The sequence below is a fragment of the Metarhizium album genome, assembly GCF_000804445.1.
Source record: "Metarhizium album ARSEF 1941 chromosome Unknown scaffold_38, whole genome shotgun sequence".
NCBI lineage: Eukaryota > Fungi > Ascomycota > Sordariomycetes > Hypocreales > Clavicipitaceae > Metarhizium > Metarhizium album.
Genome location: NW_024467612.1, coordinates 142,167 through 159,780, shown reverse-complemented (window position 1 = coordinate 159,780; position 17,614 = coordinate 142,167). Strand labels below are relative to the sequence as shown.

General features: G+C 54.1%; 4 protein-coding genes across 4 annotated transcripts; 3 read left to right on the top strand and 1 right to left on the bottom strand.

Annotated features, from left to right (window-relative positions):
* Window positions 1-2,061: 2,061 nt before the first annotated feature.
* On the top strand, window positions 2,062-2,895 carry MAM_07905 (uncharacterized protein; the record flags this gene model as incomplete). The annotated part of the gene is made up of 1 exon (XM_040826703.1): window positions 2,062-2,895. One exon carries the CDS (start codon window positions 2,062-2,064, stop codon window positions 2,893-2,895), a length of 834 nt encoding a protein of 277 aa, XP_040675335.1.
* A 3,001-nt stretch (window positions 2,896-5,896) lies between these two features.
* Window positions 5,897-12,871, top strand: MAM_07904 (uncharacterized protein; the record flags this gene model as incomplete). Its single annotated transcript, XM_040826702.1, has 3 exons — window positions 5,897-5,988; window positions 6,044-7,218; window positions 7,275-12,871. 3 exons carry the CDS (start codon window positions 5,897-5,899, stop codon window positions 12,869-12,871), a joined length of 6,864 nt encoding a protein of 2,287 aa, XP_040675334.1.
* A 785-nt stretch (window positions 12,872-13,656) lies between these two features.
* On the bottom strand, window positions 13,657-15,755 carry MAM_07903 (signal sequence receptor alpha subunit; the record flags this gene model as incomplete). The annotated part of the gene is made up of 3 exons (XM_040826701.1): window positions 13,657-13,902; window positions 13,964-15,448; window positions 15,522-15,755. The coding sequence occupies 3 exons, from the start codon at window positions 15,753-15,755 to the stop codon at window positions 13,657-13,659; spliced, it is 1,965 nt and encodes a 654-aa protein (XP_040675333.1).
* Window positions 15,756-16,306: 551 nt separating this feature from the next.
* Window positions 16,307-17,486, top strand: MAM_07902 (ER to Golgi transporter Yif1; the record flags this gene model as incomplete). Its single annotated transcript, XM_040826700.1, has 4 exons — window positions 16,307-16,588; window positions 16,654-16,855; window positions 16,931-17,256; window positions 17,322-17,486. The coding sequence occupies 4 exons, from the start codon at window positions 16,307-16,309 to the stop codon at window positions 17,484-17,486; spliced, it is 975 nt and encodes a 324-aa protein (XP_040675332.1).
* Between the last annotated feature and the right edge of the window lie 128 nt (window positions 17,487-17,614).

The window sequence follows — 17,614 nt, the reverse complement described above, 5'->3', positions numbered from 1 at the left end:
TCTTTTAAGAGATTGCCGTTGTCCTGTGTGTATTTCTTGGTGGGTTGAACTAATCTACGGGTGGTTGGTGCTGGTGACATCTCTCGAAAGTTTTCTCAAGGATGGGAGGTGCCGGGTAGGAAGGAATCAAATGCCAGATGGTGTTTCACCCGTCTCAAGATAAATAACGTGGCCGGCTAAACTCAAAACTAATAAAAAGGGTCAGTAACAACCTGATACGCCAGTTCTTTGCCGCGGACCAGGATCAGTATAGAGTGATCTGCACGACGTTGCGTTGGGGATACAATGTCTGGCCGGCAAACAGTGACTCTGGTTTAGGCTGGAACTCACTGCTCGTCTTTTTTTTTTTTTGCCCTTCTCAAGCAAATTCCAGATTTGCCACCCAAAAAGGTCATCAAAGCAAAACTGATATCAGGGATGTGCGTACGCCAAAGCGTTGCTGATGGGTTTCAGGAGCGCCGTCACGAAGTGATTGCGAATTGCCGCATCTACAGAGTGCTCCGTACGCTGGATCAGATTGAGTTTGCAGGCGCACAAGGCTACACGGATACACGGGCAGATGATCCGCGTTGTGCAGTCCATCTCACCAACACAGATGTAATAACGAGCAGAAGGACATTTAATAACGTTAATGAGTAGAACGACATTACGGCGCGGTCATGGAGTGACAAAGGCTGGTGATTGTGGAAAAAACAATCATCCGGTATTCCGTACCTACGTTGACCTGGCAAGCCACGCCTGTTTTTTAGAATTCCATCGCACAAGGGCTGCTGCGCCTCGCAAATACTGGAACTAGTGGCGCCATGGCCGGTTGCGATTCCACCCCACCAAAAATCCCGCCCGACAGGACGAGGTACCCTGGTACCTGACAAGGTCAGGCACCTTGGAGAGTAAAAGTAAGCTGATGCAAAGGAGCCCAAAGTACTCCGTACTCCGTACTCGTGAGCTACCTACTTTACCTTTGGCTGAAAGTTGCCATCCTGACAGCGGACACAGGACGGGCTTGTCCATGGCATGGGCTAGTGAAGGGGGTCCCTGCCAACCGTTTTCTGTCCTGTCGGTCGGCCACTCGTGAGACTGTGTAGGGTCTCTTCTAATTCTGGGACCCGTCAATAAACGTGCCCAGAATAGCCGCCAGGGGCCACCAGCCGGCGGCCAATAGCCCTCGTCTCATGCCATCCCCGATGATTACGTGTCGTCGGTGCACCAAGTGTCGGGAGAAATCCCCTTCTTTTCTCAAATGCCGGTGTTTTAGACGGTCCGAGTGTGCCACGCTGCTTCCCAAGCGAAAACTCTGTGATGGTCTCTAACCTCGAGCCTTGACGGCTGCGACTGCGACTGCGACTGCGACTGCGACTGCGACTGGCTGCCTGTGAATGGTCTGCACGGAGCACAATTGTGGTGTGCCACGTTTGTGGATGGATGGATGCATGGTTGGATGCCAGTCCTTGTCCAACCAGGGAATACGAAGTTTCACGCACCGCCCACCGCCCTCCTTGGCACCCTGGCGCTGGCTTTCGCACCGATTCACGGTTGGCCCGCGTGACTTCTTCCTCTCACCCACCTGCCTTTTTTTTTTCCCACCTCTCTGTGAGGCTGTGAGTACATTCTCCCTACGTACTTAGTACAGTCGATGGTCCTTTCTTTTTTCTGATCCCTTTCATCATTGCCAAGCTAACAATAGCGAAACGCTCCCAACATCTTTCCTCTCAAAATTTTTTTTTCGCCGCTGGAACCCGCTCCACCAGAATCTCGAATCACCGCGTCTTCCCTTGCAGCGAAAGAAACTCCACCTGCTTTCATTTCACTATCCCGACGACATCCCAGTCCACGCACCACATGACTATCAATCTCGCATCACCGCAGTCTTGAAAGACCAAAGTGGGCATCTGTATGTTGGTCGTTTTCCGAGGGCCTTTAAACGCTCGTTGCACAACATTTCACTCACTTTGGAGAAAGACGACACCCGACATTCTTCCCGACGTGTACTCCTACTCCTTAGGGGTATTTTGATTCGTGGAACTCCTCGACGCTGCTCGCTCCCCCAGAAGACCGATCGATATGCACTCGAAACAGATTCTGCAGCAACTGCTTGTTGCCGCCGCAATCGTCTCTGTGGCTCAGTCAACATGGCAACATCTGGATAAGTTAGACGTTGCTGGCCTGGCTGCACGCCAACGTAGCGACCTGGTCGGAGGAAGCTCAGCAAGTGAAAGGACGGCTCAAAGCACCCCTACTACTCCTACTTCGGAATCTACGCCTTCCCCGACGAGCGCTCCATCCAGCTCGTCGACGTCTACATCATCCGCCTCTTCCTCTACTACGACAACTAGTTCTTCAAGCACCCCGTCGTCTACTCCAGCCAGTGCTACCCCGTCTGCCACTCCCGAGTCAACCTCGTCTTCAGCTGCTCCAAGCTCCAGCTTTACCCCAGCACAAACCACGAGCTCGAGCAGCAAACCGACCTCGAGCACTCCCACCCCTGTTGTTCAAACTTCTGTCGGAGTATTCACCAAGACTGATGCCGACGGTTCCAAAACAACTTTCTCCTCAACCATGAAGACGACTTCTACGCCTGGCCTCACGTCTGGGGATGGCGAGACTACCGGCATGCCCACCAAGACTCGAAACACTGTCATCGGCGTCGTTGTCGGTGTTGGTGGTGCCATCGTTCTAGGTGCTCTCGGATTGGTAGCCTGGCGCATCTGGGGACGCAAGAAGCATAGTGAGGAGGACGACGGCCTCATGGCCTTTGACATGTCTGCAACCAGAGGCGTGGAAAAGTCTGAGCGAGGCAGTAGTGCTGGAGGCGCTCATACTCAACGCAACCCTTTCCAGTCTACTCTGGAAAACTACCATCAGCCTGGCCAGGTCAATGCATCTGCCAACTTTTAATTGCGGCTACAAGTGGCATTGACGGCAGTCGAGGCAATTGTTTACCACGTGGCGTTTAGGAATTTTCTTACGCATAGCCCCAATGCGTAAATAGGCAAAGCTGATATTTGTTCACTTTCATTTACCTTTTTGGACGGCGCGGAGGCTTCAGGAGCTGGTACGTAGCTATTTCTGTGCAGCTGCCGACAAACTGATAATTCGGGACGTGTCGGCTCACGAAACCAAGGAGACAGATGCTACATGTCTGTTGTAGGAGGAAAGGCAGTTGGTGAATGGTATAAAATTAGCCTATAGTGTTCGGCAATTGCATAGCGAACTTGACTCAAAAGCTACACTTCATATAGACACCCTAATTAATAAGCAACGATCATTTCGCAAAGGGTACCAACCGTACGTGCTGGCAGCAGATTCAGAGTCGGCGGACAGAAATGAACACGCAGCCAGGCTCTCTCGGAATGTAACAACGGGAACAAGAGGGCCGATCTGGTGGCGGCTGACAATAAAGGGAGGCTTTACGAAAAAAGCAAAGCCATGGACCACGCATCTTTTTTAAAACTTCAAAGTTGCAGTGCTTCATGTGCAGAGTCTGTCTGTGGTCTAAAACTACTTAAGTAGTTACTCCGTAAGCGACTGGAGAAGGCGCAGACGAGCGGTTGGGTTGAAGCTTCGAAGACCAGGTTGCTAACAAACGGGCTCCCAGCCAATCAAGACGCGCCGCCTCAACAATTCGACGTGGGTCATGGCCCGTGCCTCCGGCACTAGATGCAGGATTTTTGTGGCTTTGAGTCTCTGCGAACTTGATTCACGAAAGCTCTAGAAAAGATGTGCGCACAACCGGGAAAATTTACGTGGATGTACGGGCCTGTTGTAGGCCACACGCAAAGGGGCGTGTTTCTGGACATGCGAGTTGCTTGTAAAACGCGAAAACAAAAAAAAAAAAGAGAGAGAGAGAAGGCTACGCCACAGGGACCGACGCGATGGGCTCAAAATTCGTGGCTAGTAAGCCGTGAGTGTGAGTGGTGGGCGGTGAACTTGGACTCGGTCGGGCAGACTAATACGTAGTTCCCGGCTGTGGTGCCTGACATTTCTGTGGACTGGCCCACTTCCCCGAGAAAGGCGGTGGGCAAAGTGCTGGGAGTACGGAGCACATACGGAGTAGACGGCCACGCCAAAGAGGGAGGAGGGCCGTGGACCCTAGAGTTCCTAGTACTCTCTCGTACTTACTAAGTAAGTAAGTACATAGAATTACGCAAGCCAGCAAGAAGAGCATGTGCCCGTCCGTCCCTCGGCATTTCGCGCGCACCCCATAGATCGTGGGAGTTGGGGTGGGCGTTGCTCCGCACTGTTGCTGTTGCTTTGACATAAATCTGTTTCTTGCAGACCTTGGAGAATATGAGGACGGGACATGGACTGATAGCATTCTGGCACAAATCAAACCGGACGGAGGTACGGAGCACTTTTGGTGGTTCAACGTTGTCGGATCCACGACCTGATGATTGTTTGGGAGTACGTACCTTTGAAATTCTGGGTCAGTCTGCCAATGAAACCGTGCCAAACCCTGGCCTCGCTGCACTATTCATCACTCTCCCCTGTAGCGAGATTACGTCGCGACTCGGCGCCATGTGCCTAACTCGTACTCCGCAATGCGCAAGCCAGGGCGGGTCGGTCGGTTCATCAAAGCGTTCGGGCTGGGCGTCCTGTTCCCGTGTCGTCAACCGCCTGCAAGTGCCAAGGAGGAGGCGGAATGTCGGCAGGACGAAGAACAACAAGAGCAAGCATCATCAGGCTCTAGCTATCAGAGGGTAGGGAGGTAGGGACGTTTTGCTTTGCGAGCTGTCCTTGGGTCGATGCTTAAGCACTTGAGTAGGAATGTGCTGATTAGCTACGACAAGAAGTGAGGATGGACTGAAGAGAAGAGCGGCCCCACGAGAACCAAACTTGGTTAGACAGACAGACAGACAGACCTGACAGAATCGACCCACGTCGCAGCCTGTGTCGCTTGGACCTGCAGTGCAAGACCTGGCCGGGTCGATGCCTCGCTCCAATTTAGACTCAGTGGTGAAGATGCAAATAACTTTGGAGGACAATGAAGTATGTAGTTCAGAAGCTGTGCAGTTGATGCGGCACCAGACTTGCAGCACCCAAGCCGCAAGGCCAAGCCCAAGCCTGAAAACGCTGACCGAGCCGGCTGGAGCTAGTCACGACTCACCAGAGTCACCACCATTGTACGGACTCCGGAGTACGTACCGTACGTACCTGGGTGGCCGCCCCCAGCCCCCAGCTTCCCTTTTGGCCAAGTGTTTTCGTTTCGGAGTCTTCTCTGCACCATCCTCAGTGTCGTCTTTCTGTTTTGTTTCTGGCTCTCTCGCCCTGCTCCCGCCATCGGGCTCCCTGACGACTCGGACCGACGACTTGGGACCCTCCAATGTGTCCGGCGGCATCGCCACGTCCCTGTGTTTGTCCCTGTGTCGTTCTTCTCTGATGCTGTCGCCTTGCGCTGTGCTGTTGAGTAGAAACATTTGCGGAGGCAGCACAGCACTGCACACAATTTCCCGCCCGCGAGCCGCCACAAAGCTGCACCGTGGCCCTTGGCTTGGGTGCCGTTGACCCGCCCCCTTTCCTTGGGGTGGAATCCTAGCGGCAAAACGCGTCGCGTTACGGAGTACCTTGTGCTCTCTCGCTGACTCGCTGACTCGCTGACTCGCCGACGACTCACGAACTCGGCGGCTGCGATACCTGCCATCGGGAACGTGCAAGTTTTGCGGTCGAATCCGTGAGGGAAAATATAGAAGAGAATCAGCAGCAGGCGACACATTCCTCGTCTGCGCTGAATCTCACTTGGTGAGACTCCCCATTTTTCTCGTCTGTTTCTCAGCATGCATTGGGAATAGGAGGGTCTTGGGGACGGTTGATGCAGGAGGCTGGAGCCTTTGTGCTCTGTCTCAATCAAAGTCCCTCTTTCATCACCATAATCCGCTTTCGTGTGCTGAAGCTTTTCGCCATGTCCCACGGGCTAACTATTGGACCGCATCTTCTGGAAGCAGGCTCTCGTGAAGACGTCGCCATCAATCTCTTCGGCGACTCCTGCTCCTGGTGCGTCGGCACAGGACGGCACCGGAGAATCTCGGTCTCGACTTCCGTCGCCGAGCTCCCCGGCCCTGTCGATCACGTCTACGGCTGATGGTGAAGAAGAAGACATCGAGTCATCTCCGGCCCTCCCTCCGCTGCCCGCACCCGAGTTGCCAGGCCGGGTTGCGCAACTTTTGAGAACTCCGCCTTCTGAGATTAGTGAAGATACTCATTTTGGCACTGCTAGCTGGGGTTCCCCTTATCCGCGAACAGATCATAACCTTCGCCGGCAGAGCTTTAGCAGCGAGCCCTCGGACGACTCGCCAATTCACCACTTGAACATTGAGACGCCCTTCCTGCGTCCGCAGCCGGGCGAAAATCACGACGAGCGACGACAGCCACAGGCAACTATCAGTGCTGCCGCCGCGGTTCTTGCCAATCGTGCCAGGAGGCAACACAGGGGCCTCACCGAGGATTGGATTCGCACCCACACTACTGGTGTGGTCAACGCCGAACCACGACACTGGTTCAGTGACGGAAGCGACAGCGAGCACTCTTCACTGAGCGGCTCGCAGTCGGCTTGGTTCGACGACAGCGATCCCCGTACCCCGCGTGCTACCCAAAGACCGAAGCCTGCGTCGCGCAAGCCGTCTCCCACTCACCTCCGACGACGATCAAGTGTTGAAACGCTGAAACCCGAAGAGCTTCCCGAGGTAGCAACGGGTAGACAACCCAGCAACATGTCCGACGTAGAGCTGCAGAAGACCTCCCGTGAGGTCAATCTCACACAAGAGGGTTCATCTCCAGTTGAGCCCCGAGCTGATATCCCTACAGCTGAGGTTGCCGAAAAGAGCATAAACAGCAGCGGTCACGACCCAAGTAGAGAGCCCGAGACCCCCATCACACCCATGAAGAACAAGGAAAAACCGTTGCCTATGGAGCCTTTGATGACTCCGCGAATTAAGAAGAAGGTGCCGTGGAGAGGCAAGAATATCATGGTCCTGGTTCCCCGCGACGAGCAACGTGGCTTCGCGGGAGGTGCCCCTATGCCACTCCGACCTGAAGAAGTGGAAAGAATGTTTTCATCGTGGAGGGAGCTAGGTTACAGCGTGAATGGATTTGACCTTTTCGTGGAAGGATATCAACCTCTCGGCACCGATGACTCCCAGAGCCGACAAGATTGGCCCACGGATAATGACATGGCCCGGGAGCGATCAGAAAGAAGTTATAAAGTCTTGTTACCAGACTTGAACGGTATAGCCCCCAAACTCTCTGCATGTGGTCGGTTACAGCTGCTAACGTCTGCACAGCATGGAAAAATTACGTTGACGAGCTTCAAGAAGCCAAGCTGCGAGCATTGGGTGTTTCGTTCGCTGAGGAGGAGCCCCCAGAATCTTCCGTCTCTCCACCAACGACCAACCCGTCCAGACAGGCTTCAGCGATGTATCCGTCTCTGCCCTTTTCTCCCCCGATCCCCACGTCGTCAACGTCTAGCACTCACGGGCTTCCGGGTTATCCATTCCCTGCGCAACTCTTGCCGGCTTCTACAAGCCCCGGCGCACCGTCTGGCGCGTCCCCGGTGTCCTTTGCTCCCGGGAAGTTTAATCCTCGCCAGTCGATCTCTTTACCAACTGGTAATTCACCCTTCCAGCTTGCTCATCAGCCACAGGGCTGGTCCAACCCAGCTGGTATTTTGCAGGGGTTGAATCGTAATGACTCGCCTCTTGCAAGCCTGAATGGAATTTTGTCTCCGCAGTCACCGTATGGCTTCGATGGCCTTCAACAATCTGCAAGTCCTGTCTTCAATCCTCACCAGCGTCACCAGTCTTTGCAATACTTCCCTCAGCAGATGGCATCCATTGCGTCCCCGCGGCTACAGGATGTACGCGAGGATGATGAGGATGATTTGAGCAAAAGTCCCTCCAAGACCCCAGAACCTACTGCCCGCAATAGTGGCGACACTCTGCAAGCAGAGATTGACGACGCTGAATATCATCTTGAGGAGCAACTCCGCAATCAACTCGAACACGAGGACTACAACCCTCGGTCTACAGTGACGAAGCCCTTCGCTCCCATGCAAGGTCTTAATAAGCCATCTCATGGACTGACGATCGCCGAGCGTTTTGCTAATGAACCTGGCAAACCCATGGAGCTGCACCATCCCAGACCTCATTCTAGAGGACACTCACTGACACAAACCTTCTTTCAAGAGCAAATCGACGAGCAAGGCCTGGGCAAGCTGGGTTCTTTGAAGGAGCTACCAGAGACACAAAAGGATGAGGATGAAGCCCAAGAGATCGAGACAAATCCCAGTGATTTGGGAACCCCTGTACAGGACTTTACTTTCTCTGCCGCCTTTGGACAACACCAAAAGACGTTTTCTACTGTCAGTAACCCATGGCAGGATCAAGACTCCGGTGCTGCTAGCACCAGACGATCCAGCCACGGTAGCAAGCCATCTTTATCGAAACTCAACGTCCAGGCGCCTGAATTCAAGTTCAACCCTGAAAGCACCTTTACTCCGGGTGGCATGTACAATTTCACAGGTGGCTTCCAGCCGGCAGCCTTCCAGTCAGGTGTTAAGGAGGTCCCTACGTCTCTGGAACCAATCAACCCTGTCCCACAGTTCGGCACATCCAAGATGCATGCCAGTGCACCCTCGTTCTCTCCTGGACGAGGCGTTTTCAGTTTTTCAACCTCGGGGCCCAAGTTTCGACCCGACGCCCCATCATTCACACCTTTCCAGCCGTTGGTCACCAGCCCGGCAGGTGGACGTGGTCACGCTGCTCGTCAAGATTCCATCTTTGGCAACGTTACCATTCCAGCGCGAGACATTGTGCGCCCAGCGAAGAAGTCCAAGGCCATACCCATTGTCAGACCTTCCAGCAGATCCTCTGCCCAATCTCCCCGTTCTGAAGACGATAATCTCCGCGAAGGTCCCGACGGCCACCTGGTGGACGAATCCAGAGTCAAGCGTGCCAAGAGTTCCGCACCTGATGGTGATATGTTGCCTACGTTTGCTGAACGCCCCGAAGAAGAGGAAGAAGACGTCAAGCCTGATCACGTGAGTGAAGTCAAGGATGATAATAGTGATGCGGAAGAAGGCTCTACGTATGGGGAACAGACACAGCTCGGGGATACCTCATTGTCTTCGGTAATCACTTCTGATCATGTTGACACCAAGGCTACGACGGCAGCTCCATCTGAAACCTCAACTGCCGAAGAGACCGAAGAGACAGCCAGGAACCCTCTCCACTTGGAGTTTGAACCAGAAGTTGCCACGCGGGTCTCGCCATCGAGTGGCCTGTCCGGACACAGGACCAGAGGAAGCGAAGAACGAAAGTCCCCGTCGGCCACTGCTGTGCCATTCATCCCTGGTAGCGCATCGCCAGCTGCTTACCTTCCAAGCCCCGGCAGCAGTAAACTGGAGGAAGATCCCGCTCAAGAAGTTGCACAAGAGGAAGCTGCCGCCGGGTCTACACTTCAGGCTCCCCGTGTTAAGCTCACGCCCAAGCCTAGGGGCCTTGCTGCATCCCGATTTGCGAGGCCCCAATCGCCTGATCTCGTCCAGCAGCTTCATGTTATCCAGTCCATTGAGGACGAAGCTGTCACGCTCTCAATGCCGGAACTTGCAGTTGTTCCTAATGCCTCCCAGGACAAGCGCTTGATCGACCTTGGCGACAATCGCGAGCCCACATTCGAAGAGATTGACGAAGTGATGCAGCAAATGGAAACAGACCCCTCCATGGGAGTCAACAAGTTGCCCCAGCCCCCGAACTGGCAGCCGCAGCCTAATCATTCACCGGAATATGCTCCTGCTGAGGTTCTTCAGCCACCTATCGATGGGTTCTCTAGAGACGAAACCGGTGTTACTCCCCGCCAGTTCGACGCCATCTCCAATACTACCCCAATGTTGAGTACCGAGTTAGAAGATCCATTTGTGGACCCGCCCATCAGCACCCGCTCACCTGAGCTCGCCAACGAGTCTGACGACCCCGAGATTGCAAGCGAACCAGCTAGTGATTGGGAGGCTGCGTTCACGGGAGATGAGTATGAAAAGCTGGAGAGCCGCGCTCAGTTCTTTGACGGCCGTGTCAATGAGGTTGTTGGCTCTCTGTTGGCTTCTCGGCTAGATCCCCTGGAGAAGACACTTGCTTCCATTCAAGAGGCTCTTAGAAGCCGTCGCAATACGTCGACGCGCCGTGAAACGCGTAGTACGTCATCTGAAATGAAGGAGAGCGACGCGGACGACGAAGACGACGAACCTGCTCCTCAGCGTTCCATTAGCCCGCGCCGTGATCGCAGGATGGAACATATTAGACTCGCTGTTACAGAGGCCTTCGCAGCACACCAACGCAACCAGCCTATCGCCCCAGTTATGGAAAGAGAAGCACCCGTGTATGATGACTCTGCCATCTTGAAAGCCCTGGAGGAAATGAAGGAGCACCTCACAGCCAGTCTGAAGACTTCCTCTCTGCCAGATGAAGAGAAGGAGGGTGAGGTACGAGGCCGAGACCTACTCACCCCCGGGCCCGAGGACCATGCCCAGAACAAGATCAACGAGCTTCAGGCCATGATGATGGACCTCGCAGAACGACTCTCCAACGAGCAAAAGAAGACGGAGAAGGAAATCGCCGAACGCCGTGCGGCCGAAGATGCTGGTGCTGAGATGAACAGGAAGCTCCAAGCCGCTGAAACTCGTGTCGAGGTGGAAATCATTAACCGCAGTGTTTTTGATCAGCGGGTTGCTGATCTGGAAGAGCGTCTGAGACTTCAAGAGGATAAGACTGAAGAAGAAGTAAAGGCTCGACGTGCGGCCGAAGATAGACTCGCCGAGGTGCAGCGACTTCTTCGAATATCTTCCGAAGAAGAAGGCCGGCTCCGCGATGTTCTGGATGACAAGGACCTAAGAATCAAAAGTCTCGAACAGTCTGGGGGCAAGAACGCGATGCGCATGACCCTTTTGGAGGCCGCCCAGACCAATTCGACCAAGTCTCAGACCGAAATGACGAATAAGTTCAACGCCCTAGATGCTGATTTGAAGGCTGTTCGCCAGGACAACCACCACTGGAGGTCAGAAGCCGAGAGGGCCGATGAGACTGCACGACGAACTGCTGGAGAGCTTGCACATGCTCTGAATGAGAACAAGCACCTGCAGAAGTCGCTTAACACTCTGACTGCTCAGCTTGAGGAGAATGAGAGGCTTCGTGAATCCTGGCGATCCAAGTTTCTGTCCCTACAGGACGACATGGGCAATGCTGCCCGCGAGGTGGCCGAGGAAAATGCTCGCCACATCAAGGGAGACCAGGCTATGTGTGCCAGACAAGAAGTCCTCGAGGCCAGATTGCAGGCTGAAGCAAAGACCCGTGAGCGTCTCGAGGTAGAAATGGAACGTTTACAGAAGAATGAGAGAGCTGGCATGCGAGCCATCAACGAATGCAAGCGACTTGAGGGCTTGCTGAGCGAGCTACGGACCGACAACCACAAGCTCCAACAAGCTGCCTCACGCTACCAGCGCGAGTTTGAAGAAGCACGAGAGTCTGGCGCCAGCGAAGTCAAGCGGACCCGAATGTCTCTGCAAACCGAAATCGATGCAGCCAACAACCAGGTCAATGTCATTCGTGAGGAATTAGAGGAACAGAACTCCAAGCTTCGAACCGAGCTCGACAACGTCAAACTCGAAGCTGATACTGCCAGGGCCCAGAATGAGATGCTGCTCGAGGAGGCTCATTCTACAAAGGCCGTGGAGCTGGAGGCGGCCGAGCGCAAGTATCAGAATGAGATTGAGGACATGCAAGCCCGCTACGAACGCCGAGTCAACAACGCTACTGAAGATGCTTCACGCACTGAGCAGCAACTCCTCGAAAGGCTCAGTCTCTCATCATCCAAGATCGAGCACCTCCAGGACCGCATCATACATCTTGAAGAAAAGTTGGAAATCGCCAAGGAAGCTGCCGCCGCCGCCGTTCAGGCAGCAAAGACGGCTGGAGTCGAATCTGGCGCTGCACCTGTCGTCTCCCAACCTCCACAGGCGTTGAAGTCTCTCGGACCTCCTGACAAGATCTCGCCTCAGGCTCTTCGAGAGTCCATCATGGTTCTTCAGGAGCAGCTTCAGGCACGTGAACAGAGAGTAGAGGAGCTTGAGCAGTCCCTCTCCAAAGTTGATCCTGACGCTGCTGCCAAAATTTCAAAGCGCGATGATGAAATCAGCTGGCTGCGCGAGCTACTCGCCGTAAGGCACGGCGATCTTCAAGATATTATTTCCGCCCTGTCCCGCGACCACTACGACCGCGATACCCTGAAGGACGCAGCCATCAGACTCCGGGCTAACCTACAGATGGAGGAACAGGAGCGTGAGAGAGCTTTGAATGGAGGCTCAGCTATCAGCTTGCCCAACATTGCTCAGAGTATCCAAGCTGCCACGCCTCGTGTTGCTCAGACCATTGGTCCGATTGCCGCTGCCTGGGGCAACTGGCGCAAGTCAAGTCAGCCAAGCTTCCGCACCATCTCTGGAGTTCTAAGCTCTCCTGTAAACGGGGGGCACTCGACACCTTCTAAGAGCAGGCGTGGCCCTTCTTCCCAGAGCAGTTTGCTCAGCGGACTTCTGACACCGCCCGCCTCGGGTCTGCGCCAAGCGCCAACGTCGGACAACAGGCCGCAACCCACAGCTTTCTCAAGCACAGGCCGTCGCTATACCTCACGAGGAAGCAGCTCCATGGCCCGTGACCGAAGAGGGTCCAACAGCTCTCGAAGGTCAGAGAAAGTGACGGCTTCCCCCAATACACCGCCACGTCACAAGGAGCGTGCTGAACAACCCAGAACGCCGCCTATGATTCGCCAGAGCGGATACGATTCCGATGCTCAACCTGGGGACTTTGACGATCACGATTTCTTCGAAGACGACTGAGTTCATATTCCTTGGTGATGACTGGCGGATAAAAGCATATCGGAATGAATGCCGAGAGCAACTGTGATCATATGATGCACAGCAGCGAACGCTGCTTTTATAATTTGCAGTTTTCCTTTGTCTTTTTTTTTTGTTTCCCGACAAGGCGAAATGACTTGCTCATTTTGCGCTTGCTTGATTTCAACGCCCCTGTTTTGACACATGCACAATACACCAGACTGCGAATCCTACCTCTCCCCTAGAAAGATACCCCCTTTGGATTTTTTTGGTCGATTCGCGTGTTGCAAAGAAAAACGGCCGGCCGCAGACGAGAACTATTTGAAACTGAGAAAAAAAAAAACAGAAGAGACCGGAAGACTAAAAGAAGGAAAACGTGAAGAGGGGATGGCATTCTATATCGTCTGGGGTGGCAAGGTCGTTTAGTTTTGCTTGATTTGGCTTTATTATACCATCGTAAACAAGCTACCTCTTCTGGAGCTTTGAAATTATTTTTCGTTTCCTCTGTCTGTTTCTTTATGCATAGCGAATGTGGTAGGCTGAGAAAAAGAGAATGGTTCCTCGTTACGAGACGGACCGTGGCTGGGCGCCAGTAAATAAATAGTAATAATCTACACTCGAGAAATGCAACCCGTACTCGTGCCATGGGCGGTGAAATCACGGTTGTTCACAAGTCATTTGTACGTACGTCTCTGGATGGGTGTATGACCGTGTTGTGGCATTCTCATGTCGAGCGTACCAAGAGTATTTATTTACTGGGGGCACGGTGTATCCATTGAACGATATCGTTAATTACTACTCAGCAACTTCTCCACAGCCCACTTGACACTAAAGTTTCTCAAGTCTGAGTAGTGCTGTCCTACGCCGACAAACAGGACAGGCACGTTGGTGGCGTGGACGAGGCTGACCAGAGTTCCGACCATGTCGCCCACGGTGTCGCACTTGGAGATGATGAAGCCGTCGAGGGTGCGGACGGATCCGAACGCGGCGTTGAAGTTGCGCGCCTGCGCGACAGAGTCTGTCCCGACGAGGGCCTGCATACAAGTCAGCACGGAGCACGACATCACCGGAGAGTAGCTTGGCGGAGCAAAGTACCTCGCCAACCATGAGAATCTTGTCTGGCTGGGCAAACTTGGCGAACTTCTCCAGGGAAGACATTAGCCGCTGGTCATTGTGCCGTCGGCCGGCCGTATCAATGAGCACAACGTCGAAGCCTTCCTGCGCAGCATGAGATACTGCGTCCCTGGCTACCGTGGCCGCGTCCTTGCCGTAGCCCTTTTGATACAACTCGACCTGCCCGCCTTCTCGGGCGGTCAATTCCTTCAGATTGCGGACGTGAACTGCGAGTTGCTCGACTGCTCCTGACCGGAACGTGTCGCCTGCTGCGATGAGGACCCTGTACTTGTTTTGGAGGAGGAAGAAGCAAATCTTGGAAAGATTGGTTGATTTGCCGACGCCGTTGACGCCGACAATGGAAATGACATAGGGCCGGGTTTGGCGGAGTGAAGTAGCGGGCGGCGCCGTGATGGAGTCGATTTCGCGGAGGAGGTCGAGGGACGAGGTGGGCGTGAGCATTTTGGTCAGGGAGGATTCCATGGCGGTTTGGATCTTGGTGTTGATACTTTCGAAGTTGCCCGTCTTGACGCCGATGAGCTCCTTTTCGACACCTTCGCAGAGACGAACCGCAGCTTCCCGTGCTACATTTTTGCGTAGTAGATGCTCCTCCATCCCCTTCATGGCCTTCTCAAGATCCTCCTTGGTCAGAATCTTGCCTCCAACGACGTTGCGGAACATGCCGCCAAGGGCATTGACTCCCGTGCCCAGGAGACCGGATTTCGCTTTTGACTTGGTTTCCGCCGCGGCCTTTTCGGCTTCAGCAGAGGAAAGCATGTTGTGAACTTCGTCGCCCAGGTCCCTGAGGACAAATTTGCCTTTGGTAGAGGTTCCCCATGTTGATTCGTCGACAGCATCCAAAGCACTTGACCGACCGATAGTATCGGCTTCGAGATCGCCCGTGGGATTGGCAGAATAGTCGAGCTGCACATCTGCATCGTCCTCGTCGGCAAAGCCGTCTGCATCCCATTTTCGTCCCTTCTTGGGCCCCCTGCCTGCCTTCTTTTGTTTACCCGCCGCCTCGTCTCCCGATGACGCCGGCGCGGATGTCGAGTTTTTGGCTTTGCGGGCTCGTCTTGACATCTTGGCGACAGGTCCAGCTTTGGCCGTCAACAGATTTCCGGTACCTGGAGTAGACGGTCTCGAAGTATTTGGTGTGAGGACGGGGCTCGGGTCGTGTGAAATCCCCTCGTCCTGTCCACCATTGACATTGCGACCTCGGTAGGTTAGACCTGGAGCAGACGGGCTGTCGTCGACAGGGCGGACCGGTTGCGGTGTCGGATCCGATGCAGTCGACGTATCAAGCTCATGTAGTTGCTGATCAAAGTAGTCGTCGAACCCGGTACATTCAACGATGGTCGTATGTGGTTTCTTCAGCTGTTCACCGTACAGGTTGACGAAGATGGTCTTGATATTGTCCACCAATCTGTCGACCCAAGACAGATGTAGGAGTGATCGGTAGACAGCCTGCAAGCAATCACATGTCAGCGGAAAAGCAATGCAGTCAAGGTCGACTGTACTGGGGTAGCAGGTCGCGCACCACAAAGATGACACCAAGCTCCTTGACCGTGGTCCATTTCAACGTGTGCTGGTCGCTCTTGTACGGGGGATTTGTTGCGGCTGATTGCGGGTCCCTCAATGCCGAGCTACCATTCTTTTCCTCGATAAATGTGTCGCAGATGAAGCTGTTCACAATGGAGGAATTGACGGGGGCGTATTTTCTGGACCAAAGGACGACGCCGTTGGTGGTGATGATTTCGAAAGTGTCTAACATGATGGCGATGCGGCGCCAGGTCTCCAACCTTGCAGGACTGACAACTCTGGCGCTGAGAAAAGCCAAGCAATAAGACGATGTATGCAGATAGGAAAAGAGAAAGCAAAACGAGAGAAGGAAATATGCCCCAGGCGGTGTTGGGCCAGTTCATTTCTCCACGGCCAGAAATGACGGATCACGTTTGAGAGGGTCGAGGGCCGTGCTTAGTTGGGCAAGTTCAACTCTCCGCTCCTGCTAGTAGTTGGGTCTATTACCAGTGCAGCGCAGGAGCCCGGCACAGCCACGCCCCGAAGCTGAAGACCTTTGCTCAGCCACACAGTACGGCGGCGGGACGTCGCGGCGCTCCAACGACCACATTTCCTCATCTCAGCCTCAACAAACACCAACCAAGTCTTGGCGGCCGCCCGTGTTTTGGCTACATTGCAGCCCAGAGCAGCCCTTCCATACGTGCAAAACGTCCGTCGCGACGCTCTGCATTTGTGGTCTACCACTCTCTGACCTGGTCCGTGGGCGCTCCAACCTCCAGAACACCCCGAAACAACATCGCCGCCATGCAACGGGGGACATATGGGCAGTCGCCCCCGTTGCACCACCCCGTTCCGCAGCATGTTTCTACAGTTCCGCAGCTCAGATCACCGCCTCCGCCACCCGGTTCTGCGCAATCAATGGGGCAGACCTACGGGGGAGCGGCTACTCCGTATCAGCAGCAGGGCGGTAACAGCGGCAACGTCTTTGGTGCCTACGGACAATTCATGAACGATCCAACAGCGCAGGTCGCTGCGCAGTTTGGCCAAACTGCTTTCAAGCACGGCCAGGAATATGTCGAGCAGAATGTATGTCCTCCCGGGAGCTCGTAATATATGCGGAGGGACGTCATTTGTGCTAACTGTCATGATAGATTGGCCGATTCGTCAACGTCTCTGCGTTAAAACACTACTTCAACGTCTCCAACTCATACGTCGTCAACAAACTGTTCCTTGTCCTATTCCCTTGGAGACACAAGCCTTGGGCACGCAAACAAGCCGCAGGAGCAAGCGGGCAGGAAGGATGGTACTTGCCGCCTCGCGAAGACGTCAACAGCCCCGATATGTATATCCCAGGTTAGACCCCTCCCTCGTCGCTGTATACTTGGAAACAAACAAACAAACCAAACATCAAGCCAACGTACCTTACAGTCATGGCCCTCGTCACATATATTCTCCTCTCAACATTGATTGCTGGTCTCAAGGGCCAATTCAAACCCGAGTTGTTGGGATACACGGCCACGACTGGCATGGTAGTAGTCATCGTTGAGATAGTCGCCCTGAAGTTGGGATGCTACCTGTTGAGCATCTCAAGCCAGTCTCAACTTCTTGACTTGATTGCCTACTCTGGCTACAAGTTTGTGGGAATCATTGTAACCATCGTTGTCGCTGAGATCCTCAACGGCGGCAAGGGTACCGGTGGGTGGATTGGCTGGGCCGTGTTCCTTTACACTTTTTTGGCCAATTCGCTGTTCTTGGTGAGTCTTCTACCGTCTCCCATGCGCCCTGCGATGGCGACATCTCAATCTAATGCGTCACTCAGATGCGATCGTTGAGATACGTTCTCCTGCCCGAGACGTCGAGCAACACTGGCGGTCCTATGCAGACCGACTCCCGCGCAAAGCGTAACCAGCGCACTCAGTTCCTCTTTTTCTACTCGTACATTGTTCAGCTCTTCTTCATGTGGCTTCTCACCATGGGAATCTGAGCGCGGTCATCTGTCGGGAGTTTTGAAGGCGTCAGGTTGGGGGACAAAAGCAATGAGGCGACGGAGGAGCCACGCAAAGGGAAGCCACGTTGGAGCCGGAAAAGTTCTTTACAGCAGTGCCTGTTCAA